Here is a 25,298-nt window from a genome sequence, read left to right on the forward strand (position 1 = left end):
GCAGTCAAGGCCCAGTTTTCTCTTCCTGAGGATTAGGATAGCTAACCTGGATGGGGCTGGAAAAAAGACTTACTCTTTCACCTGTGCAGTGTCTCCAAATACTCACTGAAGAGCAGTCTTACTGTTTCTAACTACACAGAGAAACCAAAGAGGAGCTGAACATAATCCTGGCAACGATGACTGGGGACTACAAAACCGACAGGCAGTTGACAGCTCAGCCTTCTGTTGTCTCAAAGATGGGGTCTTTCACTGGACTCCTTAACTGTGTTAAACTCAAGTTGACAGATGAGTAAGAAGCGCTAGGACATGCCAGCTGAAGAACAATTATAATTAAAGCTTGTAGTTGACAAGAAGCCAGAAGAAAAAAAAATCCAATATTACAGTTAAGTCTGCCAAGTGATTTAAAACAGGCATTCAGATTCGTGGTAAATCCTGAGGAACGTGCAAGCACACCAGCGGCAGACACCTTATCTTCCGGGCACCTGTGGGCACCACCCTCTCCTTCAGAGAACAGCGCCTCCCTCTTCTTGTAAGGATTCCTTCTTCCCAAACCCACTCCACCACCACCTCAGAGCTGCCAGCTCTCACGTGACCCCACCGCCCCGGTAGGAGTCGGAAAGCCTGAAATTCCCTGCCTCCGACACCAGGATCTGGAACAGGCATCTGTCTCTAGCGGCTGAGGCTGTAAATGGCCCAACACTGGAGCCACGTGCAGCGTGTTTTTCACCTCGTGGAGAAAGTCAGTCTGTAGCGAGAAACAAAGAACGAGGGTAGGGGAAGAAAATCCTGACAGTATTATAAGCCCTGGCCTGACTGTGAGTTCTGTGAGTCACTCAGGATCCTCAGACCCCTTGATCGCATAGAGTGGTTGTATCTGGATCTGAATTTGCACCTGAGGAGTCCCACACAACACGACAGCTTCGAATAAACTGTGCTTTAGTGTTGCATGTATGTGAGTGCGAGCACACACACGACCGAAACTAAAGCTCACAATCTACCCTGGAAAAAAGTATTGGGTCGGGGGTGGGAAGCAGACGGGGCGGGGTGGGGAGTATAGAGGGAAGTGTTGGATTTAATGATGCCTTTACTCAGACGGCTGGTATTTCCAGTCAACACAGCAACTGAACCAGTGTAAATAATCTCCTTCACGTTGACTCACCATTGATAGTGAGTCAATCAGTTCTGGAAGGAACTTTTAGGTTTTGCCTACGTCACCAACGATACGTACATGATTTCAGCTCCAGTTCTCCACGTTGACTTGAATGGTCAGTCCTTGGGTTTAAAGAACCACTTTTTAGAACTCAAACTTATTGAAAAAATAAACCAATACAAAACGTTATCTGGCTACTCTCCTTTGTACCCAGAGCTGCTGCTGATGTGAGAAGAGCACACACAGAGCCCGAATTTGCACCCCAGTAATAAGTCCTCCTCCTGCCTGGATCCTGCAGCAACACCCCGGGAGTTAAAGACGTCAAGGGTACTGGCCTTGTGCGTAAGGTCAGAAAATAGCATGCTATGAAGCTGAATCTAACCGGAATAAGGATAAACGGATGAAGAGCAGGACAGCTGCTCCTTTAGCCATCTGTTAGGGCTGACGTGAAGGTGGAGTTCACAGGAGCAGCAAAGACAGCAAAGGAACAAGTGAGAACGAGAGAGAGAGCCAGAGACCAAGGTTGCAGGTCACGAGAAGCACATATTCGAACACTACGGAGTCAAGAATAAAAGGAGGATTTCTCATACACATATCCTTTGTTAAGACATGAAGATTACATTAAGAAAAACTAGTATAAATGAACCTCCATAAGAATTCTTCATATTCATACTGTAAATATACACCTGTACCTATATTCTTGTGACCCTCGCTCATCTCCTCCGAGTCTACAGCTGTTGCTGCAGCAGAGGCAAAAACAAATCGACCGTAACCAAGTGCTGCCGTAAAGACAAAATGAAGAGCAGTCGATTTAAAAAGTTAAAACAAATATTTTCAGCAAATTAGCCATTCCACAAATTGGCTGTTAGACAACTAGCTTTTGGCATATCAATCTGGAGCCTGTAAGAGATGACTGCCAAGGAAAATAGGAGATTCCCATTAACCCCTACGTACTAGACAGTATCTCTCACACTTAGCAAGGAGACCAAGATGAGTCTAAGAAGAAATAAGACACATTAATGGAACACGGCTGAGGCGATACCATTATAACAGAAGTTTAGAAAGCCAACAAACAAAAAATGTACTGACGTGTATCTGTCACCATACAAGGGAGACTCTGAAATTCCAGCTACTTAGACAAGTCTGCTCTAGGGTGTGGCAGAGAGCAGTCCAGGGTCGGCCTCCTCCCGGCACAAGCCACCCGGCTCACCTGCAATTTCCCCTGGAATCCAGAAAAAGGGCAGCCTGGACAAGGGCTAGATGTAGGGCAGACAGACAGACGGGACATCGCAATACAGACTACCTCGTCTTGAATCTCAGTTCCACTACCTATTACCTGTGTGATCTCGGTTAAGCTACCAAACCTGCCTAAGCCTCAATCTCCACATCTGTGAAATGGTACCCTACATCATAAGGTCATCGTGAGGATGCAGGAAATAATCTAAGTCAAGTCCGAACACTGTGCTAAGTCGTTGGCACATAACGAGAATTCAATCAAAGTGTATCAGCATCGCCATTATCATCACTACCATACTGGACCAAGAGGAAGACATCAGATGCTCAGAAAGCACACCGGAGGGGCTTCTAACCCAACGGCTTTGGAGAGGAATCCATTCTGCTTTGGCACTTGCCCTGCCTGACCCCCTTCTAAGAAACTCCGTGGCCACACTGGATGATCGTGTCTAAAGGAGGTGGCAGGAACCGACGTGCCGATCACTCTTCTTTCTTGAGAAACTGGAAGTCACCTAAAAGGCATTCAGAGTAAAGGCAGAAGGAAGAGGCCATGAGTAAGCAAAAGCCAGGGGCAGGCAGAGGCCACGAGGGGGTGGAAGCTGAGAGTACACAGAAGCTGTGCAGTGGAGAAAGGAGCAGTGAGAAGTCAGCCAGCAGCGGAGAGCATGCCCAGCAGCCGGCAGCCACGTGGCCGGGATGCTGCACGCTGAACCAGGCCAGGGATACCACCGCTGCCAAGAAGCTGACTGCGCACGCTGGTCGCTGAAGATTCATGGCTCCTGAATGACTTCCCAGTTACTAAACCATGTCCCATTCCCTTCGAGATCTCGTCCTCCAATGGTCTGATGAACATGGTAAGTCTCAGTAAGGATATGACTCCACCCTCCACCCTCCATCTCCCCATCAGCACCTCGTTCATTCAACAGTCTCTGGAATTTAAGCAGCCCCTCCCCAGGGTTCGGCGATAAAAGACTATGTTCTGAGCGTCACTATTTCTTCTCGGAAGAGGTTTTTACACACCTGCAGAAATGAAAACACAAGCAAAACTCCAGAAGGGTTTCAAACCAATAAACCTCAGGAGTGTCTGTGGTTTTCCCCACCAGCACAGAGCAGCCTCTGTGTGCCACCTGGCAAGCTTCAGTCTCTTCTCTCTCAACTCAGCAAAGAAATGCAAAAATAGCATTAATAAGCCCCTAAAGTCTGGGACTCTTCTGCTTTGGCATATACAGGCGCATTCCTTCCAACTGCTGGATAAGAAACAGAGAGACAGGCAAATGGAATGTGCGCCCAAAGCCAGGCCAGATGGACCCCTCGGAGATTTATGCCCCTGGGCCCTGATTCACCCACCCTCCCTAAACTACTACTGGGTGAAGCTGGCAACACTTTTCCTAGAGTAAGAGGGGGAGAAGCATTTCCCTACCTGAGAAAGAATGACAAGATAGGACATTTTCAAGAAAATGAGCTACTCAGAGAGGATGGCCCTGGAGAGCTGGCGATGGGGTTTTGAAACAGTGTCCACAGGAAGTCCAAGCTGGGACAGGGAAACGTGCCCCCTTAACAATTCATTGGAGCTCCTCAAGGAATGTTACAGGGCAAAGCCACACTGCAAACTCCAAAACACCCATGTATCTAAGGAATTCCTGCAGGATCCAGAGAGAGGACGCAGAGGAATGGGAGCTTGCTGGGACCTGAGTTCAGGGAGATGTGAGGGTGTAGGGGCAGCATAACTCGTGGCCTGGCGAAGAGATGTAAGGTTAAAGGAAGACCGGACGCTTTCAAGATGTGTGGTTTTCCATTTTTTTCTTGTCAGAAAAGGTCATCGGTGAGATTCAAGTAATCCCTTCTTGCAGATAAAAAACGGCCACGGCCTGCTTTTGTGGTGAGAAAGAAAAGGAGGGGTAGTCGTATCTCAGGGCTCCATAAACGCCTGCAATCAAGCAGCCACTGGGGAGGACAGCTGCGCCAAGTCCCCTTGCTGGTACCACTCTCAGGCCGGGAAACTACCATCACCACCCTGGTGGGAGTGACTGCCTCTCTGAACAAGGAAACAGCCACTTGCAAAAGTGTCGCTTTTCAGAAATCCAGCATGTTCCTAGCCACTCTCCAGATATTTCATTTGCACGTTCAGAAGATGAGAGACATACCCAGGAATATTCCTGAGTAAAAAGTTTAAACTGAAATATGTAATAGAGGCTCTGATCACGGTGGCCCTGCAACTAAAGAGAAAAAAAAAAAAAAAATCCAAGTCTAGCCTAGTGGCTGGTGATCACTGTATTCTAGGGCTTCAGAGATACACAACTCATTCAGACCCTGAGCAAACAGGAATCACCTGAGAGGTGCCGGGTGCTGTGCTTCTCATGCGTATTCGGAGAAAACGTATGGTGACACCGTCAGGAGTTAGTCTAGAGGGAAGACAAGTTAGCAGGAGTGCGCTGGGCAGAGGTATTAGCAGTGTGTGTTATGGGGGTGTAGACAGGAGGGGCAGAAGGTCACGTCAGCAAGTACAGAGACAAAGCGGCAGGACCAGGCCCACCGAGAGGTCTACCTGTGAGTATGACAAGTGGTGAGAGGAGACAGAGGTTGGTGGAGCGGGGCAGGGTTTGAATCTGAAGGCCTTTTGAGCAGAGGAGGGTCATCTGTGCATTTAGAAAGCTTACTCCTTGGGCAGCGGGTAGGTGCTAAGGAAACTTACACCTGCTACAGCTGCTAGCAGCTAAGGAGCCGCTACGTTCCATGGTGACGCAGGCGAGAGATGCTGAACGCTGGGACGAAAGCCACGTAAGAGCTCCCCTACTGAGCACGGACTCTGCCAGGCACGGGGCTACCTGCGTTATTTCCCCCTCACAGTAAACCTTCCAGGTACGGCTACCATCCACGGCAGGACACAGACCCAGAGATGGAGTAACTTGCCAGGTGACCCAGGTGAGAAAGTGGCAGAGCAGGGGCTTTGAGCCCTGCCACCCGACCCCAGAGCAGTGTTTTAACCACGATGCTCTACTGTCTGAAGAGAGACAGCAGCAGTGGGCAAGCCGGTTCTTGTTTCCAATGTAACATCATATGCTTGTTTCTAAAACGTTGAGAAAAATATGAAACGTGATGTTAGAATGATAGTCATACCTCAGACTTTACTGATAACAATCTGAAAACCAAAGTGAGTAGGAAACGACCTCCCCCTACACACACACGCACGCGCGCGCGCGCGCGCGCGCAAAGACTTCCTTCTCTTGCACATCTCAGTGAAACCAAGTGGGTGAGGGAATTGAGATTTCTCCGGAGAAAGCAGTTGCTGTGCTGTGTGACTCTCCTTCCTCGGTAGGGGAGCAGGTTTCTTTTGATTCAAAACCTAGTAAGGAAGTTTCAGGGGGACCCCTGAGGAAGCTCTAAGACACCACAATGAGGGCCTGAGTCTGCCCGGGAAGGAGGCTGTGGCTTGAGGTCTGACGCCTGCCCCGGAAATCTGGGGTTGAGGAGGGCTGCAGGGCAGACAAGGGCTGTCCCGGCGGGACTGGCCTCACCCCCCGACGAGCGTGCCCAGGAGAAAAGATGAGGGCAGCACAGGGAAGGCAGCTTGGGGTGAGAAGAGACCCGAGAAGCAGATTTGAGAGGAGCTGGTGGACGGCACGTCTGGGCAGGGGTGCAAGGCGGCCACGGGGAACAGAGATGTCCACCAAGCTGAAGGGAATCACCAGGCAGAGGGACTCGCAGGGAAGCTTCCAAAAGACCAAGGCAGCATCCCCTTTACCAGCTGTCAGGCCCAGAGGGCGAAGTCCCACCCCTACTTATGGCGTGACAGGAAGTGGGTAGAGGAACCTCAGGGGGACCGGGGGAGGGGTGACAGGAGGAAGCAGGGGGCGGGTGAAGGCCTCAGCCCTTCCTCTCTTCAGGGGCGCAAGTCTCATGGTGCTGGGCAAGGGAGGACACTTTAATGCAATGTTAGGTTTGGGGTTTTGATTTATTATCCAGCCCTGTCTAATAACTGGGCCTGGACTTGGGCCTAAAATGAGCGCAGGACTCTGGTATCTGAGGGTAAACAGCAAAGACACTCAACTTTTGACCCACCTGAATTTTCATTCCTGAGAAATCCTTCTGCAAAGTTTACTGGGACATACGAAAAGTGAAAAATTAAGGGTTTTTCCAACATATTTCATGTGTCTGCTGACCATACTGGGTACAGCACCTACAGATCATAGGCTGACTTTCCAGGTACTGAACGATAGCTGTGGTTTTCAGATTTTTTTTTTTTTTTTTTTTTTTTTTTGCAGTGCGCAGGGCCTCTCACTGTTGTGGCCTCTCCCGTTGTGGAGCGCTGGCTCCGGACATGCAGGCTCAGCGGCCATGGCTCACGGGCCCAGCCGCTCCGCGGCATGTGGGATCTTCCCGGACCGGGGCACGGACGCGTGTCCCCTGCATCGGCAGGCGGACTCTCAACCACTGCGCCACCAGGGAAGACCCTGCTTTTCAGATTTTTAGCTGCAACAGAGAACCTGAGGGGATTACATGGACAATTGAGAAAGAGATGCAAACTTCCTACATTTCAGGTAATAAACTGACATCTTCGAAAGTATTTTCAGCATCTCAGAGATGTCTCCTTGAAGTAGTATCTCAGGTGAGGCGCCTTTTTCTGTTTAAGTGACCTGGTAGCCACTTCCACCTACCACCTTCCCTCTGGCTACCTTGACCGCTACTGCTAAGAACTGCCTGAATCACGGAATCTCCTTGTCTAACTTCTCCTTCCTGGGAAAACAGGGAAGGTATTTCCAAGGCGAGTCTACTGTACGATTGTGACAGCCAGCAACTGGAGGGTTCTGAAGTGACACTGACAATTACAGGCAGTGGTCAGGGCGCAAAGCCTCCAGGACAGCCAGGAAGAAAAGCGATAGAAGCTAGAGCCCTTCTCATTGCCATTCTGCCTCCTGGGGGCAGGACTGTGCACCAACTCTCTCCTTCCAGCTGCTGCCGACAGAGCCAGGCCAGGCGAGGAGGTTGGAGGAGCAGAGAGGGGACTCAGGGAGGGAGAGCCCGTGGGGGGCACTCTTGCATATTCTCATTCACTTAGTCACAAGCAACAGGGCATCCGCAGTACAGGAGGCACGGTGCTAGACCCGAGCGTAAAGCGGTGAAGGAGACGGGCTCCTGGCCTCAAGGAGTCTTCAGGTCAGACAAGCCAGGCCCGGCACCCCCTCTGCCCAGGGGGCTGGTGCTGGGGAAGCGGTGGCAGGACGCCCAAGAGGAACCAGGAGCTCACACTGAGGACCAGGGAAGCGCACTTCTCCCACTCGGAAAAGCCGAGTCTCCCCCTAGCGCTCAATAGCTCTGCTGGCAGCAGCCTCACTGGCGGCTGTCAGTGATCTGTCGCTCAGCCTCTGGCCCCGACCTAAGACTTAAGTAAAAAGCGTAAACATGGGAATTCCCTGGTGGTCCGGTGGTTAGGGCTCCAAGCTCTCCCTGCCAAGGGTCCGGGTTCCATCCCTGGTCAGGGAACTAAGATCCCACAAGCCACGTGAAAGTGGGTGGGGGAAGGCATAAACATTGGGCAAAACGGAAGAGGAAAGGTACCCCTAATTTTTCCACAAATCAAAATCATCATATATAGGGTCCCACTTTTATGCCAGAAATAAATAAAATTTTTCCCTGATATCCAGAATTAATGGATGTAAGAAATGTGCTATTTCTAACACTGAACCCCTATCATATCAGACATCAGAAACCACATGTAATTTTACTTCCTTTTAGGCTGTAAGAACTGATAACATGCTTACTAGAGATCTGAGGTGACTACTGACTTCTATACCGCGTGATAGAGCCAGGGTTTAAAAGAATGCTTTCATCTTCCCTTTTTGCTCATTCATTCACATAACGTCTATTATGTGCCAGTTAATGTTCTAAGTACTCGAGTGTAGCAGTAAACAAAAGTCCTTCTTTGGGGGGGGGGAAATCCTTGTTAGCACAGAAGTGATAAGTCCTATGAAAACACAGAGGGGGAAAAACACAGGGAAGAGGGGAAAAGGGCTGGGATTGGGGTGAGAGTGGTTGCTTCAAACAGGCCGGGGAGGCCTACAGACAAAGGTGACATTTGAGCAGAGACCAGGAAGTAAAGGAAAACACTCATGTGGACGTCTGGGGGAGAGCATACCAGGTAGGGGAAGAGCAGTGCAAAGGGCCTGGGGTGGTGGGTCCATTTGAGATGTCAGAGGAACAGCAAGATGATGAACGGGGGCTAGAGTGCATCAGGGGAGGGCACAAGGTTTGTGGGAAACAAGGTCTCAGAAGTGAGGGGGCACCACACCTAGCTTTGAGCGAGACAGTAAGTGCATTGGAGGGTTTGGAGTAGAGAAATGACAGCATCTGTCTTATATTTAAAAGAATCACTCTGGCCTGGGGTGGGAGTAGGGGCACAAGAGCAGAGGCAGGGAAACAACAGAGGCTTCTGCACTAACACAGGCAAAAAGTGGCAGCTTGGACCAAGGTATAGCAGTACAGGTGGTGCAAAGACATCAGATTCTCAATGTAGTTTCAAGGCAGAGCGGATGGTGTTTGCTGAGAGACTGAACACAGAAGGGTGTCACGAACACCCAAGTGGGTGAAAGGACAGAGCTGCCATTTCCTACAATTGGGAAGAGCAGGTTTGCGGGGAGAAATCAGAAGCATTGTTTTGGATTATTACGCTTCAGAAGCCCGGTGGGCATCTAAGCAGAGATGCTGGGTAGGCTTGCGGATATGACGAGTCTGGGATTCAGATGAGGCCAGGACCAAATATCTAAATTTGGAAGTCATCAGTGACAGATGGTACCCAATGCTCCAAGCCTGGATGAGAGCTCCCAGAGCATGAGTGAAGAGAGAGAGGGGTTTCTCCAAAATTCGGAGGTCCGAGAGGCGAGCTGGACCTTGCAAAGGAGTGTGAGAAGGCAGTGCTTACGAGGTAGGAGACCCAGAAGTGCGTGATCTCTTGGAAGCCAAGTGAGGCAAGTGTTCCTGAAAGGGAGGAATGATAAAACATGGCTTAGTCCTTGCTTTGCTGGTAAGAGTTTCAGGGCACCTGGGTGAGAAAATGATGTGCTTCAGGACCCATATGGTTTCAATAAGAAAGTGCCAGGTTGAAATAAGTCCTAGGCTGGTTATTCAGAGAAAAAGACAAGATGCAGAAAGACAGTCTGATGTAATGACAAGTAGATGGATTAGAAATTCCTTGACTAATGACACCCAAGGGCACACGTAAGTGAATGAGTGTCAACCCCAAAGCAAAGTTCTAGTGACATGTCATTGGGTTCTGCCCTTGGCCTGCTCAACGTATCAGTGGCTTCTATCAGTGATAACTACACTTGACTGCAATCAGAACAATATAAGAGGCTTGCTAAAAGAGAGCCTCCCTGGGGTGTCTACCCCAGACCTACTGAATCTGAATTTGCCAGGTGGCACTGGGACAGAGAGCTAAAGGAAGGCCTGAGTTAAAAGAAGGAATTGAGGGAGGAGGTTGATTAAGAGTACAGCTAAAACCAAGCTAAATGGAACGGGGAATGTGCTGGATGACAGCTTTGGGCTCCAAAGCAATCTTAGCAGGTAGACACGCAAGTAGAATATAACTGGGTCAATTTGGAATCTTGCATTTGCCTCTGAAAATCAGCCAGATGTGGGATGGATGGAGGACACCTAGCTGGATCTGAGACCAATTTGGGACTCTCGGTGATTAACTGTGTGATCTCAAGCTGCACTGACAGCAGACAGGAGAGAAGGGACATGATCCAGCCATACCCTCTTTGGCCCCTAAAGCACCCTCTCCCTGGTGCTCATGAAAGGGCTCCACCCAGAGAGAAGCAAATGTGCAGCCTGGAAACTCAGAAGGAACCAAGGACTAATACGGAGGAGGACTTACTGTGGGATCCAACAGGGCAGACCCACATTCAATGAAGGAAAACTAGTAGGCTAGTAGACATGATTCTAATGGGGTGGGAGGAAGGTCTTTCCAACAGTAAGAGAAACCCAGAGAGAGAGAAGGTCTGAGCACTTTGCCAAAGGAATTGTTAAACTTCTATACACTCCAAATTAGCATCACTGCAATGTGTTGTTTTATTTCTACATATGTATATGTATTATGTATATATGCATGCCTTTCCTAGACCGTAAATTCCCTGAGGAATTACTTGCCCAGAGTCCAGCGCAAGCCCTGCCCCATGCCGTGTGCTCGGCAAATGTTCTTTGAATGAATGAGTTGATTATGGCTGGACGTTGCCAAGCCTGTTGTAGAGGTGCTTCATGCTACACCATGGTTAATGTTCCTTCTAAAACAGCAGACCCTACGATTTCTGAAAAACCAGTTCCCTCTGGAGACACACCCATTCTTTGCATCTCGACAGTCTATTTGGAATTCAGATAATATAAATTATTTAATTATTATGTCTAGTATTCAACTGTAATATTAGTCCTAGGTTTAAAGCTCAGCCTGGTATTAAGTAAGTATGAGGGGTAATAACTTTTGCCTCCAACGTTTCTGTACTCCACACAAAAAAGTGCAAAACCCCATCTGTTAAGGAAATCTGATCCTTCCAGCTGTGACCCAGTTTGGGGATTTACCCTCTAGGCCTCTTTTCAAGTAAATGTCACCACATCTCCACTGGGGGGATTTACTGACTCATGGGCTGGTGTGATCCGCCCTGCAGGTGCATGCGGCTGCCACCCTTGGCCGGCTTTGGTTCACCTCAGAACGTCATCCCATCAGAGGCCTGGTCTAGCTTAGAAGTTAACCCAAAGGGCTTCAATAGAGTAGCCTCTGCAGTTACCAAGTCAATCAATGCACGTCACATCCCCCTTAAGAGACCCCAACACAAAGCCAATTCTCGGGTCCACGGATCAGAGCCTGGAACTCTCCTAAAATTTGAGGCAGCTTTCAAAGCCACCATTCTGCTCTTTTCCCCATGTAGGAGTGGACGTACCGTAGTAATGCATCCAGGGGAGGGAACCATGTCTCCAGAGAGCATTTACCTCATACCGGGCACTGTGCTGGGAGCCATCTCATTTCATCCTCACAGCAACCCTATGAGGTGACATTAGCGGCCCTTGCATAAACAGGGCAAGGGTATCTCAGATGTTAGTGCAGTTGCCCAAAGTCACACCGACGGAAATGGAGGGGTCAGTATCTGAACTCTGGTCTGTTCAGCCTAGAGCTGTGCTGCTTTTTTCCTCACCGCAACCAGAGCGATCTTAAAACAAAAGCCAGATTAGGACACGCCCTTACCAAAATGCCCCGGTGACTGCCTCTCATCCAACTTCTGCAGGACGCTGTCGGCTCCGGGCTCTGCCTGCCTCTCTTTCCACATCCTCTACTTCTTCTTGCTCTGGCTCTCTCCCTTCCAGTCCTACCGGCCTTCTTCCTGTTCCTTGGAATCGCTAAGTCCCTGAGACTCAGGGCCATCATACTTGCTATTCCCTCTGCCTGGAATGCTGTTCCCCTAGTGCTATGCAGATCCCTCTCACTTCATCCAGGTCTCTGCTCCAGTGCCCCCTCCTCAGGGAGGCTGTTCCCAACTACTCTACCTAAAAGAGACCCCTTTCCCCACCACTCTCTAACTAGCCCTTACGCTACACCTGACGTTTCTCAGCAGCACTCACCATACCTGCGCGCGTATTCCTGGCAAGTTGACTGCTTACTGCCGAGGCCCCCACTAGAACGCAAGCCCCATGGGGCAGGGACTCTGCATCATTCACTGCTGCATCCTCACCCCCAGGCTCAGGGCCCAGGCGCGTAGCCAGCGCACACCAAATTGGGCTGTTGTGCATCGTTTACCCTCTGCTACCTCCGCTTGGTCCCAGCTCACAGAGCCCTGCTACACAGTAGCTGGGTAACCTTGGCCAAGTAACCTCAGCTCTCCAGAGAAACCTTCCATTTGCTGACGCCACTGGCCCTGACCAAAGAGGGAACTGCTGTTTCATCCCTCCCTAGAGACCGCATCATTCCCTTGCTCTGATATTTGTATGACACTGCCAGTTTTAGAATTTTGTGATTTTATCAGAGAAGAGACATCTGGGGCAACTGATGAAACAAAAGGATAATTATATTTCACAAAGAGAAAAAAAAAACCTTCAAAACAATGAATTTTCTATGTATTGCTAGAATAGACAATGAGTTCATATAATGACTTCCAGCATCATTTCAGAGCTGACAGAAATGGATTGATTAAAGGAGAGCTATAGAGAGCTATATGATCTGTCACTGAACCAAACAGAGGGCTTCTAAAAGTGGAATTTCTGAGATTCCACCAATACAAATCTCCAAGCTTACAAGGGGATTGAGGCAGAAGCTGATCATAAACCACAAGGCCAGTATTCAACAGAACAGTTTCTAGAGATAAAATTACCTCTGTTTTGGGAACGTAATTTGTCTCCCTTGATGTATAATCCCCGCCCTTCCTCATAAGGTGGCTGGAGGGTGGTTCATTTTCCATAAAACACTTCACACTCTGTAGAAGTATTATGTAAATAAACAGAGGGTGGTTCAATTTCAAAACTCTGGATTTATTTTGAATTTATTGGACGCAGTCTATCTAAACATTGTTTTACTTGTGGAAATTCCTTCCTACGTCTGAAGGGCTTTTGTTTGCTGGACTTTCGTAGTTTTTCTCTTCTTTCTTAGTACATGTAATACTTCAAAGGAACTCCTGACTTTGGGCCTTGGTCAAGCTCAGAGGGTGAAATACCAAAGTGATAAGAGAACGGTCTTCTGGGGAAATTTCAGCCAATGTCTTCGTTTACAACTTTTAACCAATCCATCCACTCACTCACTCTCACAGGGGGGCGATAACAAAGCTTCACTGTGTAGCCAAATACCAGAACAGATAAAATGCTGTCAGTGGTCTCACATCCAAAGAAGGAAGCAAAAAGGAGTTTGTGTTTATTTCTGAATTCCACTGCTTGGCTTCAGTAGAAGTTGCAGAGAAAAAATGGAAAGGTATGGATGGGAAGTGAAGTGGAGGAATGAACACAGGGCAGTGGTGTCGTGAGTGTGTTGTTTACAGAACAAACCACCCAGAACATCGTATCTTCATGCAGCCTTCTCTTCTCCTGCCAGATTTATCCCTTTCTGTGCTGCATTTGCTTACAAAGTTTGAATATTCCTTTAAACTTTCAATCAGCAGACAAGTGTTCACATTCTTTAGCAACAGTGGTAAGTTTATCTGATGTTCAAACATGAATTATATCTAGCTTCCTTCATACATACCGCATGCTAACAGCTCAGCACGTAATGCTCACGCTAAAATACCATTGTTTATGGATTGAATAATCTTCCAAAGGGTTTTTTTAAGAGTAAAAGAGAAAAAAGGCTACAGGTGCTTTAGCATTATTTGTAAGCATTACTGAAATTCTTGTAGAGCGACCAATTTAGGCTCCACGCTTAAAGCGTCTTTGAACTGTGACGTTACCTTCCAAGAGTACTTTTTCATTAAAGAGCCACGTTTCCATATACTTGGCAGTTGTCAAAGAGGAAAAAGAGATAGCATATGATGTGCAGCTTCTTACAACCAAAACGTGTGCATTTTAATGACGTTTAACTTACTTTTTCATTCCACGCCCACAGTCCAATTCCAAGAAATGCTATTCCCAAAAACTGAAAGAAAGGGAGAAAGTGGTGTAAGTATGAAGGTAAATGCCATGTTTTTACTAGTACAAAGTTTTCAACCACTTTTTTGGTTACTTTACCTGCTGAGAAATAGTTTTCTCTAAAACCTAACAGTCTTTAACAGGAAAAGAAACACCATCGTCCCCTTGATTAAAGTTATTACAGTATGAGGAAGGGCATCCGCTTGCTGTTAGTTAAGCTGAATGCTTAACAGATCATGAAGAATAATAATTAGGTAGAATCTGGAGTAAAATTAAAGTCATCAGTAATGCTGAACGCTGCCTGTTGGCTAGGAGAGGAAACAGTGAGTAAATCTGAGCACGATGTTCGCTAGAAAATGGATAAGCAGGGCCGTGAATTTAGAAGAGCTGGAGGTTCTCTCCTCGCCATCATGCCGCCATGAATGGGCCGGGGCAGGGAGGGCGTGCCGAAGCCCCCAGTGTCCCTCAGCAAGCTCTCTATCACTCCTTCAAAAGGGAACGTGAGGGACCTCTCTGGTGGCGCAGTGGATGAGACTCCGCGCTCCCAATGCAGGGGGGCCCGGGTTCGATCCCTGGTCAGGGAACTAGATCCCACACGCATGCCACAACTAAAGAGCCCACCTGCCACAACTAAGACCCGGTGCAACTAACTAACTAACTAAATAAAAGGGAACGTGAACCTTATCAAGTCCAGGGTGACCCAAAGAAAACACCTGGATTCTTCTGTTTGTCGGAAACCTAAAATACTTATATTGCAGTTGGGAGGGCTTCCATGACTCAGCCTGGTCTCAGCTCAGTGCTATAACTGCATGCATAACACAGAGTACACAAATAACCCCTGAGATTGAGTTGAAAAACACACAGACTCCCTCATCAGCTGCACTGCGTATGCGGCTGCGGAGGGGAGCAGTCAGTAACCAGGGGGACGGTCCATTTGAATTAGTTCTCACTGTACTCCACCTCCTTTGAGATACACATTTTCCACCACATTTTAACATCTCTGAAATTGGGATGTGTCTTAAAATCGATGAGGTCTCATAGTCTGCTTTTTTTCCCTTGATCGTACCTAAAATAATGGTGTGTCTTATAATCAGAGTTTCACAGGTTTGGTGACACATTGCACAGGGTGGTCCACCCACTAAGAGCTCAGTGATCAAGACTGGGCGTAACTGGCCATGAAGAAAAAGACACGTCTTGGTTCTCTTCTTTATTATCAACAGCAGCTCTGAGTTTCCTCTCCAAACAGTGAAGTGAAAAGAGGGTGGGCAGGTTGACAAGCAGTTTCAGTCTCACAGCAGCTGTTTATTTTGCTAACATCTTGATCAAGTTAAGTGTCAGGGAAGCTGTCCACTGAGAGGGGGGCGTGGAGAAAACAAGAGTGAGGGTGGCTACTCTCTCCAGTTTCAGGGTTATCTGAGACGGGTCCACCTGGCGAGGTCTCAGCCATTCGCAGCGGGGAGTTACTGACACTTTGTAGGCAAGGCTTATAAATCCGAAAGGGCTGGGAAAACAGCAGGAGCAGAGAGGGAAAAGAGGGGACTGCAAAAAACACCAAGGAATGACTGCTCTGAAAAGGTGGTGGTGTTTTTAAAAGCAGAACTTGCCAAATTCCCGGACAATTATCTGACACCGCAGTGAGACAGCATTCAATGCCTTCTGAGTCCCTACACAGAAAAGCTCAGCAATGTGTCCTTGATTTAGCAAAAACCGAAGACCCCTTTTTTCCTACCCTTGCTCATACAGGTTTGAAAAGTGTTCAGAAAAATCTGTCTTCAACATCCCAGCAAAAAAGCCCACTACGCTCAGCCCCTCCACTGCCCAGGCCAGCATGCTATTTTGCTTTGCAGTTCTGATCCGAAGCCACAAATGCACCAGTCCTCCAAATGACTCAAAAGGTTTGGGGGACTCTGTATACACAGATAAAGCAATTCAGCAGGTCACTCTCATATTCATAGGTCCTAGGCACAGTAGGGTAACAAGGGACAAGTGCATACACAGGAGCCCTTCAGACCTTAGAAGACACAGAGCGCTTGACTTCCACACTGACATCAAACTCAGCCCAGTGAAATGCAAGATGTTCTGATGCTAAAGCTCTTTGTGGACAAAGGTTCGGTCACTTGCCTGATGCAGTATTTAATCACAGTGTCGCCTCAAGCAATGGGTGAGATGTTGTGGCAGAGGACGTAGTGGTCCACTGTCCCTCTTGCCGTCGAAGAGGGTGAACGTATCATTGCTGAGGGCCCCTGCCTCATCGCTAACATTAAACTTCTCTTTATTACTTTCCAGGCACTCTGCTTAGTGCTTTGTATGCCGTGTCTCTCTTAAGCGTCACAATAATTTTGTTCTGAAATAGGCACTATTATTAACCCTATTTTAAGAATGAGACACATGAGGCTGAGAGAGTTTACTCCGCTCAAAGGCACACAGCTTCCGAGTGGAAAAGAGATTTGAACCGAGATGAGTCTAAACATCAACGTACGTGTTCTTACCAGGTTTGACACATCCCCCTTTTCCCCTATGGGACAGAAAGTGGAGGCATTCAGGTTAGAATTATATGGGATGTGACATGGGCATCATATATTCCCTCCCCAGGAAGCAAAGGGGAGTTGAGGAGGTAAAAAGAGATGAAAACTTTGCCTTCACATTAAGAACTGGTTGTGGAACAGACGTTCCCCGTGCTGGTGTCATCAATGGAGTAAAGCGGAAAACAGAAAACTTCAGCGGTGGGTCAACCTTCTCCTCTTTGTGCGGAGTTCTCCTCTCTCTTCCTGGCACTTTGGAAAACATTTTCCTCTCCCAAATCATATATAAACAGATCGGAAACCAAGTTTTCAACAGAGAAAAAAATCAGGACCTAAAGAAGACTCACAATTTCCTTTAATAATCTTGCTCCAATATTTCCTGCCTTAACTGTGACTTTCCAAACAAGGTTTGAGAATTTGAAGAAAGAACACTGAATCTGAAGTCCAGGAAAGCCGTCAATAGCTAAGCGAGTGCCGCAGGGCCAGGGCCTAAACCCGTACATACCTTTGCCGCTCCATCACCAGTAAACGTCCTCCCAATTACTCTCAGCCCATATGTTTTGCTTTAAAATCAAGTTGTTCCAGCTCCAAACAATTAAACAGAGAAGAGCCAAAAAAACAGAGACAGGCACGCAGCACACTGAGTTTCCCCTTTCCCACCTCCCAAAGAAAAGGCAACCATAAACCCCCAAACCGACCTCATTCTGAAACCCAGAGGCCACTTACAGGGAACAGCCAAGAACATTAAAGTCAGCTCTTTATTCCTTTGAAACAGAAATAACCAGATCTGAGGCGTCTTCCCATGTGGCAATATATGCAAACACGCAGTCAAATGTTAGTCTACCCAGTTTTTGATGATTTTAAATGAATATTAATTTTGCCAACATTTGTCGAATGCGAAGTATGAACTAAGCACCGTGCTAAGTATTGTGTTTTATAAGAGTGAGCTAGAAGAGCACTGCCCAATACAGCAGGCCCGAGCTACTGGGCACCTGAAAGGTGCTTAGCTCAAACCGAGATGTGCTAGTAGGTGTCAAATATACACTGGATTTAAAACACTTAATATGAATAAAAAGAATGTAAAAGATCTCATTAACCATTGTTTATTTTTAATTGAAGTGTAGTTGATTTACAACGTTGTGTTAGTTTCAGGTGGACAGCAAAGTGACTCAGTTACACATATATCCACTCTTTCAGATTCTTTTCCCATATAGGTCATTACAGAGTATTGAGTAAAGCTCCCTGGGCTATACAGCAGGTCCTTGTTGTCTATTGTATATACAGTAGTGTACATCTGTTAATCCCAAACTCCTAATTTATCCCTCCCCCCCCCTTTCCTTTCCGGTACCTATAAGTTTGTTTTCTACTTCTGTGAGTCTATTTCTGTTTTGCAAATAAGTTCATTTGTAGCACTTGTTTAGATTCCACATATAAAGCATATGAGTGATATCGTATGATATTTGTCTTTCTCTGGCTTATTTCACTCAGGATGACAATCTCTAGGTCCGTCCACGTTGCTGCAAATGGCATGATTTCATTGTTTTATGTCTGAGTAATGTTACAGTTGTTTTATTTTTGATTACATGTTGAAATGATAATACTTTGGATATATTGGGTTAATAAATATATTTAAATTAATTTCACTTATTTCATTTTACTTTTTTTAAATTGAAGTATAGTTGACTTAAAAGATCGTATTAGTTTCAGGGGTACAACATAGTGGTTCAATATTTTTATAGATTACACTCCATTTAAAGTTACAAAATAATGGCTATATTTCCCTGTGCTGTGTCACAGACCCCTGAAGCATATTTATTTTATACATAATTTTTAAACTACAGCCACTGGAACACATAAATGATATATGTGGCCTGCACTATATTATTATTGGAAAACACTGTTCTGAAGTGTCCCACAACAACCCCATGCGGTGGTAGTAGTATTATCCCCGTTCTATAGAAAAGAAAACTCAGAAACATCGAGTAAGTCTTCCAAGATTACACAGGCACCTGAGCTGAGCTGCTCAGGAAACATGACTTCTCAGTCCAAACTCAACACCATTATAGTACTAATATGCATAAAATCTCTGTCCAGCCAAACAAGGGATGGAGAATTATACTGAAACTCACGTCCTAAGACTCAAAATCACTTCTTTAATCTCTAGGTGTTCAAGGCAAAGGTAGGTTTTCCTGACTGGGAGCAAGGACGGCACTGGGTAGAAACAGAGAGTGGCACGCTGATGGAAGCCTGCCAGGCTTGGCAGGACAAGAGCCAGCAGAGCTGATCCTTAGGAAAAGCTGGAGAGGAAAATGGCCCTAGGATGTGACTAGGGTGCCGGGGCTTCTCTGCCAGGAGGGTCACATCTGCCCCCTTTTCTCTGAGGCCTACAAACAGAAAATCTCTTCCTCAGTCTGTTGTTTTCACCCTTGCTGAGCCTCCAACTTATTAGAAATGGATCAGTGCTCCATTCTAACTGGTACAAAAATGGGTACTTCAAGAAGCCATTTATCCATCTATCTACAACCTTCAACAAATACTCTCGAGTTCCTACTCTGTGCTAGGCACTGCTTTTGTCTTGGGATAAATGGAGGTAAGAAAACAGATTTCTGGGGGGAAGGGAGTGGGGGTGTTACTAGTTGCCTCCAGCAAAGAGAACTGGGGCAGGGGGTGGGGGTGGGAGAAGAGGAAGGCTCTTCCTAAGAACCCTTTTGGGTCTTCTGAATTTTGAACCATTTTAATGTATCGCCTATTCAAAATACAATACGTTTTTGAATGTTTACCAAAAAAAAAATACATTTTTATCAAATAAAGTGTAAAAGGCAAAACCACCCTTGATGGTGCTCTAAAGGAGAAAAAAATAAGGCCAATACAAACCATAAGAGGGAGATTTGACCTAGAGAGAGGTCCAGGAAGGCTTCCCTAAGTCAAGGATGTAGGAACTGGGGTCTGCAAGATGAGATGATGTTAACTGGCAAAGAAAGGAAGGAAGAAAGTTTCAGGCAGCAAGAAGAGAATGTACAAAGGCCCTGTGGTGGGAGAAGCACAGCAAGTAAAGGGGTCTAAAAGGTGACCGGTATGGCTGGTGCACAGAGAATGGGGGAACGGGGGAAGGTATGGCAGGTTTGCAATGAGAGATGCAAGCAGGACCAGCCCATGCAGGGCCTCCTAAACCACACTAAGGAACTCAGTCATCACCCTAAGAGTGACAGGAAGGTATTCAGGGCCATACATACGTAGTCGGCTGAGGTGGGGTGAGAAGGCAGGTCTTTATCAGATTTGAGCTTTGGAAAAATGATCTGAGTTGCAGAAAACATTGGAAGAGAGTTCAGAGTAGATGCACAGCAGCTAGAAGGAGGGCACTTTGGTCATGCAGACAAGACCTGATTGTGTCCTGGACTGAAATATGCTGGAGAAGCACATGGAATTGAGAGTATTTAGAAGTAAAACTGACGTTTTCGATGATACCTGGATATGGCGAAGGGGTGGGGGTACGGGTGAAGGAGAGGGAGATATAAGGATAACGCCTGTGTTTCTAGCATCTTCTACATGGAGACTCTGGCTCTTCTTAATCCATCTTACGTCCTCCGACAGAAACAACTCTCGGGTGTCAATTTCATAACTAGCTTAGATCTAGCAGCATTTCTGAAGGACAGTTTTCTTTCATGGGTATTTTGGCTGCTTATGTGAATTCTCTTGGAAACAAGTTTCAGCTTGTATACTTTTTAAACATAAATTATTTAAAATCCATATGCATGTCTACGACCTCCTACTACTTTTATTCATAAAAGGAAGCAGTTATGTATAGATGTATGTTAAAGTTCACAGGCAATTCTTAAACATTTTCAATCCTTTTTGCTTAAAAAATAATAATTACATCAATGGCATCTGCCCAGCACCCTGTGAACAGACTCAAAATAACAATGCAAGGTAAACACAATAGAGGAAAATAAAAATCAGGTTAATCTTCTCACCTAATTGGAATCTTGAAAATATTATCCTAAATAACAATGGAAAGAACTGGTATTCTTTAATCATCCTGATGACATTGTTTTTAACAATTTCAAGCTCTGCCTGAATAAACAGGAGAGATGCATTTAAAACATTTGACACAGAAGAGAGGAAAGAGAAAGAATGCCATTAGGAAAGATGTATTTTCCTGAGCCTGCAACACATGTACGTTTCATTAAGATGTTTTTCTGACACTGGAGTATGAACAACACCCCAGGCCTGGCGGGGCAGGTGGGGGGGAGCCGTCCACACAAGTGTGCTAAATGCCTCTGTTAATAAAATCCATGTTCTCTCTATCAAGCAGGGGCCGACTGCAGGAACAAAGTGTCTCTGGCATAATTCTTGCCATGTCTGAGGATTAAATATGGGCTGGTGGAAAATTCAATGCACAGAAAGGCAATCCCAATTTTGCCACTGGGTCTCTGCATCCCAGTTTGTACATTCAAACTGTCTGGAATCCTCATGATAAGATGGCGTGGCAGACAAAGTTCGAACTTGTAAACAGGACATTCCCCATCTGAGCCAGGGTCAACCTCTCACTTCACTTCACCCACGTGGCCTCCTCCAAGCGGCCTGAAAACACACAGCTTGCAGAAGCCCAGCTCTGGAACTCTGTGGTTCTGTAATCTCAGGAAACGTTCCTCATTCATTCAACACATATTTATTGAGCATCTACTGCGAGCCAGGCAGCCCTCTAGGGGCCCTGGATAAATTGGGAAGCAAAACAGACAAACGTGCCTCCTCTTGGGGCTGACATTCTAGTTGGGGCGAGGCGGGGAGGGAAAGACAATTAAGAGAAATATATATGAGTTAGATAACATACAATTTTAGAAGCACTGCAGGAAAAGAGAACGGCATAAGGGGAATGAAACATGGTCCAGGGTGGAGGGAGGTGTGACACTGAAATACAGCCGACAAAGCAAGTCTCCACTAAGAAAGCTACATAAGCAAAAACATGACAGACATGAAGGAGCTGACTGGTGGATGTTGGGGAACTGTGTTCCAGGCAAGACAGCAGCCTGGCTAAGGTGCTACGGCTGAGGTGTACAGGCTCACTGGAGGAACAGCCACCCAAGGGCCGATGCAAAGGATAGAGAGTAACAGGAACCACGCTGGCTGGGCTTTGAAGGCTATGGTGGGTGGTGATTGTCATTTCTCCCACAGAGAGAAGGAACCACTGGAGGGTTTCCTGACTTCCTAGAGCCCCCTGGCCCTCATCTGTCAAATGGAGATACTAAGGGCACCTGAGGAAATGCACAAAACAGCTACAGGGGTCAATGTGACAACAAGCGACTGGGTGAGATTCAAAAATCAAATCAGGGGCTTCCCTGGTGGCGCAGTGGTTGAGAGTCCGCCTGCCGATGCAGGGGACACGGGTTCGTGCCCCGGTCCGGGAAGATCCCACATGCCGCGGAGCAGCTGGGCCCGTGAGCCATGGCGCTGAGCCTGCGCGTCCGGGGCCTGGGCTCTGCAACGGGAGAGGCCACAACAGTGAGGCCTGCGTACCGGAAAAAAAAAATCGAATCACATGCCCAGAATAGTTGGTACTTCCTACGCCTTAGTTTCCTCCCTGTCCTCAGGCCTCCCTGGACCCACCACGGGTCAGTGTGGCACCCTGTTTCCAGTCCTGCCTACCCCGAGGATGAGAAAGCATCCTCCTTCACGGTGACCACAGGGCCCTCTCTTCTCAACTTGCGCACCTCTCGCTGCATGTACCCTTAATTTGATGTTTACACACACGGGATCGGATAGGAGTGATGTGGCCTGAGGTCAGACTCCAGGAGCGCTGGGGGCTGTGTTAACCAGAGAACATGTGCCTGTCTAACACCTGCCCTCCAATTAATCATCTTTCCCTGACGCAGGCTGGAGGCTCCTTCCAGGAACAGTGTATACGATATCCCTGTGCATTTAGAAGAAACAGACTCTAGCCAGAATACCAAGATCAGGTTTAACCGCAAATCTTTTCTTTCTTATCCTAGCAATCTGGTTCATGAATTCGGGGTGTAATTGGCCCCAGAACTTGAAAACCTACCAATTCTGAAATCCCAAATTACAGTAAGTTTCTCCCCATCAGGGCTTTTTTTTTTTTTGGTACGCGGGCCTCTCTTCTTGATGCATCGTCCCTCTCCCTAATCTTACCACTCCTCGTTTTTATTTTATATCCTCTGTGATGTGTTTTGGTTCCATTATATCCATTTTTAACAATAGAATCTTTTTGGAAGAATGTGGGATATAAATTATCAGCAATACTGATGGGGACAACTTCTCCATCTACATGCCCCTTTTTCTGAAAACTGTCCCCTACCCTCAAGGGTAAGACCCTGCAGCCACGTCTGCCAAGGAGGGCCCACTCCCTCCCAACCCTCTCTCTAGACTGAGGAGCAGACTAGGGTGGGCTGCGTCTCAGGAAAAGTCAATTATTAAATATGAAGCTGAGCCAGAGTCTCTCTTCCCCAGAAATCGGGTGTTGGACACAGTGATTTCTGTCAGCTTCAGTCTCCCTTATGCTAGAACAGACTGGGGTGCTGTGGATAGAGCATGCACACGTAGAAGCAGAAAAGAGACCAAGGAAAACTTCCGTTCCTGTCTGCCCTCTGCCCCTTATCCCCAGGACCCCTGGCCGCACTTCCTGATCCTGGGGTCCACGTAATGCCCCCGGGTACCTATTGTACGTCTCCCCCTCCCATCTTGGCTCAAGCTACTTTGGAGGCTTCCTGTTACTTGCAACCAAGAGGGTCCTAAGACGCAAATAAGAAACCGGATTAAGTTCCCTCATATTTAGTCCTGTGACAAGCTCACTGTAAACAATTAAATGTGTGGAACAGGCATGAGCGTGATGGGGCTCGAGAGACTAATGATCTGGTGGAAAATGCTGTTCCTTTCCAAACAGCTGAGTCGAGACTCCAGCGGTTCTGAACTACCGGGTAAGCTGTTGTGACTTGGTGTGAGAAGTTACACATGATTCAGCCACACTCTACCTGACAGAAAGGGCTGCCCGCTGCTTGCTTGTTGAATTTTGGAAGCTCCGCCTTTGAGCTGGCTCTGCACCAGCAGGTCAGAGCACCTCTTGAAGAAATGTCTACAATCCAGGGACAATCTTGTTCAGAAATTCCTGTGTTAGAATTTGGAGCTTAACATTTTGGCAAGAACTAGTCATCTGAGATGGGAGGGGAAAGAAAGGGGGAGGGCTACACAGGCAATAAAACCTATATTCCTCTTGGGAATTACTCAGGCAACGCCGGCTCACAGAAAGGAACGTGGGGGATTATGTAATTTGGGATGGAAACGTGGAGGCTGCAAGTTTACAGCCCACTGATCTTTGTCTCAGTAAAAGCCAGGCTTACACCACCTGTGCTATTCCATCTGTAATTCTCTGATTCGATGAAACCAAGGCTAAGAAGAGACCAGAGAGAGGTTCTGAAGGCTGAGGAGGACTGAGGGATAACTCAAGTATTTCAAACCACAGGTAAGACAAGTAAGCTGTCTGCAGACAAACATCGGCCTTTGTGGGAATAAGCTCCCGCTGTTTGCATTAAACAACCAAGCAGTGCAGCAGCTTTGAAAGTTTAATACTTTCAGATGTATACTGCTTTTGTTTTGAAACACCTTAAAGTTTTAAAGAAACATCGTAGGCAAGCCTTAAAGGTTAATGCAAAGAAAACTTAAAATAGGATTACTTTTTTAAAGCACAAGAAGGATTATACATTTCAACTCATTTAGTAAGTACATACCTTCAATATATACTGGGCACTATGCTAGGTGCCAGGGAAAGAAAGGTGAAAAACATAACAGATGATCTCCTTTCTTTTTTTTTTTTTTTTTTTGCGGTACGCGGGCTTCTCACTGCTGTGGCCTCTCCCGTTGCAGAGCACAGGCTCCGGACGCACAGGCTCAGCGGCCACGGCTCATGGGCCCAGCCGCTCCGCGGCATGTGGGATCTTCCCGGACCGGGGCACGAACCCGTGTCCCCTGCATCGGCAGGCGGACTCCCAACCACTGCGCCACCAGGGAAGCCCGATGATCTCTTTTCTTAAAGAGCTAACTGTCGTGGGTCAGTGAGTAGGAACAGATAAGTAAAACCAAGGCTCAAGCACAGGGGATGGAATGACGCCTTCCCAGAAACACGGTGCCACAGAAACACAGAGGCGAGGCTCTGGGATCGCTGTGCGTTGTCAGAGGAAGCTTCCTAGGAACTGACACTTGAACTGAGATTTAAAGGGAAGGAGAGAGGAAGACCATCTCCTGCAGAGGAAGCAGCTTGTGCAAAAGGATCAAAGCCTGAAACAGCAGTCCCTCAGGAATCCGTAAATGCTCCCAGGGCTGGGGCAGAGACATCAGGCCAGGCCGCTGCCAAGCAGAGCTTCTCACAGTGTGGGTCCTGCTCCAGGGACTTGTTAGAAATGCAAATTCTCAGGCGGTCCCAGATCTACTTCCTCAGCAACTCTGGGGATGGGGCCCAGCAAGCCCTGTCTTAAGAAGCCCTCCAGCTAATTGTGATACACAGTGAAGTCTGAGAACCATTGGGCTAGAGGTTGCTAAGCAGGGACCTTATCACGGCAGGCTGTCTGTGTCCTGGGGACCAAGGTACCACCAAGTTACTTGAAGCCAATCAAGGATTTTTAGCAAAACAGTGACAGGATCAGACCGCATTTTAGAAAAATCATTCCAGTACAGCATAGAGAATAAATTGAAGGGAGGTGAGACTGCAGGCCATGAGACAAGTTGGGAGACTCCTGCAGTCATCCTGGTGACACTGACACCAGCGCAGAAAGGCAGAGGCAGAGGCACTGGCAGTA

The 25,298-nt window shown here is 47.2% G+C and overlaps 1 protein-coding gene across 1 annotated transcript in view; it reads right to left on the reverse strand.

Moving 5' to 3' along the window:
• Positions 1 to 25,298, reverse strand: part of TSPAN5 (tetraspanin 5) — a 173,361-nt gene that overhangs the window by 15,077 nt on the left and 132,986 nt on the right. Inside the window, exon 2 of the mRNA XM_065877429.1 lies at positions 13,929 to 13,979. Within this exon, the coding sequence (XP_065733501.1) occupies positions 13,929 to 13,979 (51 nt within the window). The remainder of the gene's footprint in view (positions 1 to 13,928; positions 13,980 to 25,298) is intronic.

The sequence above is a fragment of the Phocoena phocoena genome, chromosome 5 (assembly GCF_963924675.1).
Source record: "Phocoena phocoena chromosome 5, mPhoPho1.1, whole genome shotgun sequence".
NCBI lineage: Eukaryota > Metazoa > Chordata > Mammalia > Artiodactyla > Phocoenidae > Phocoena > Phocoena phocoena.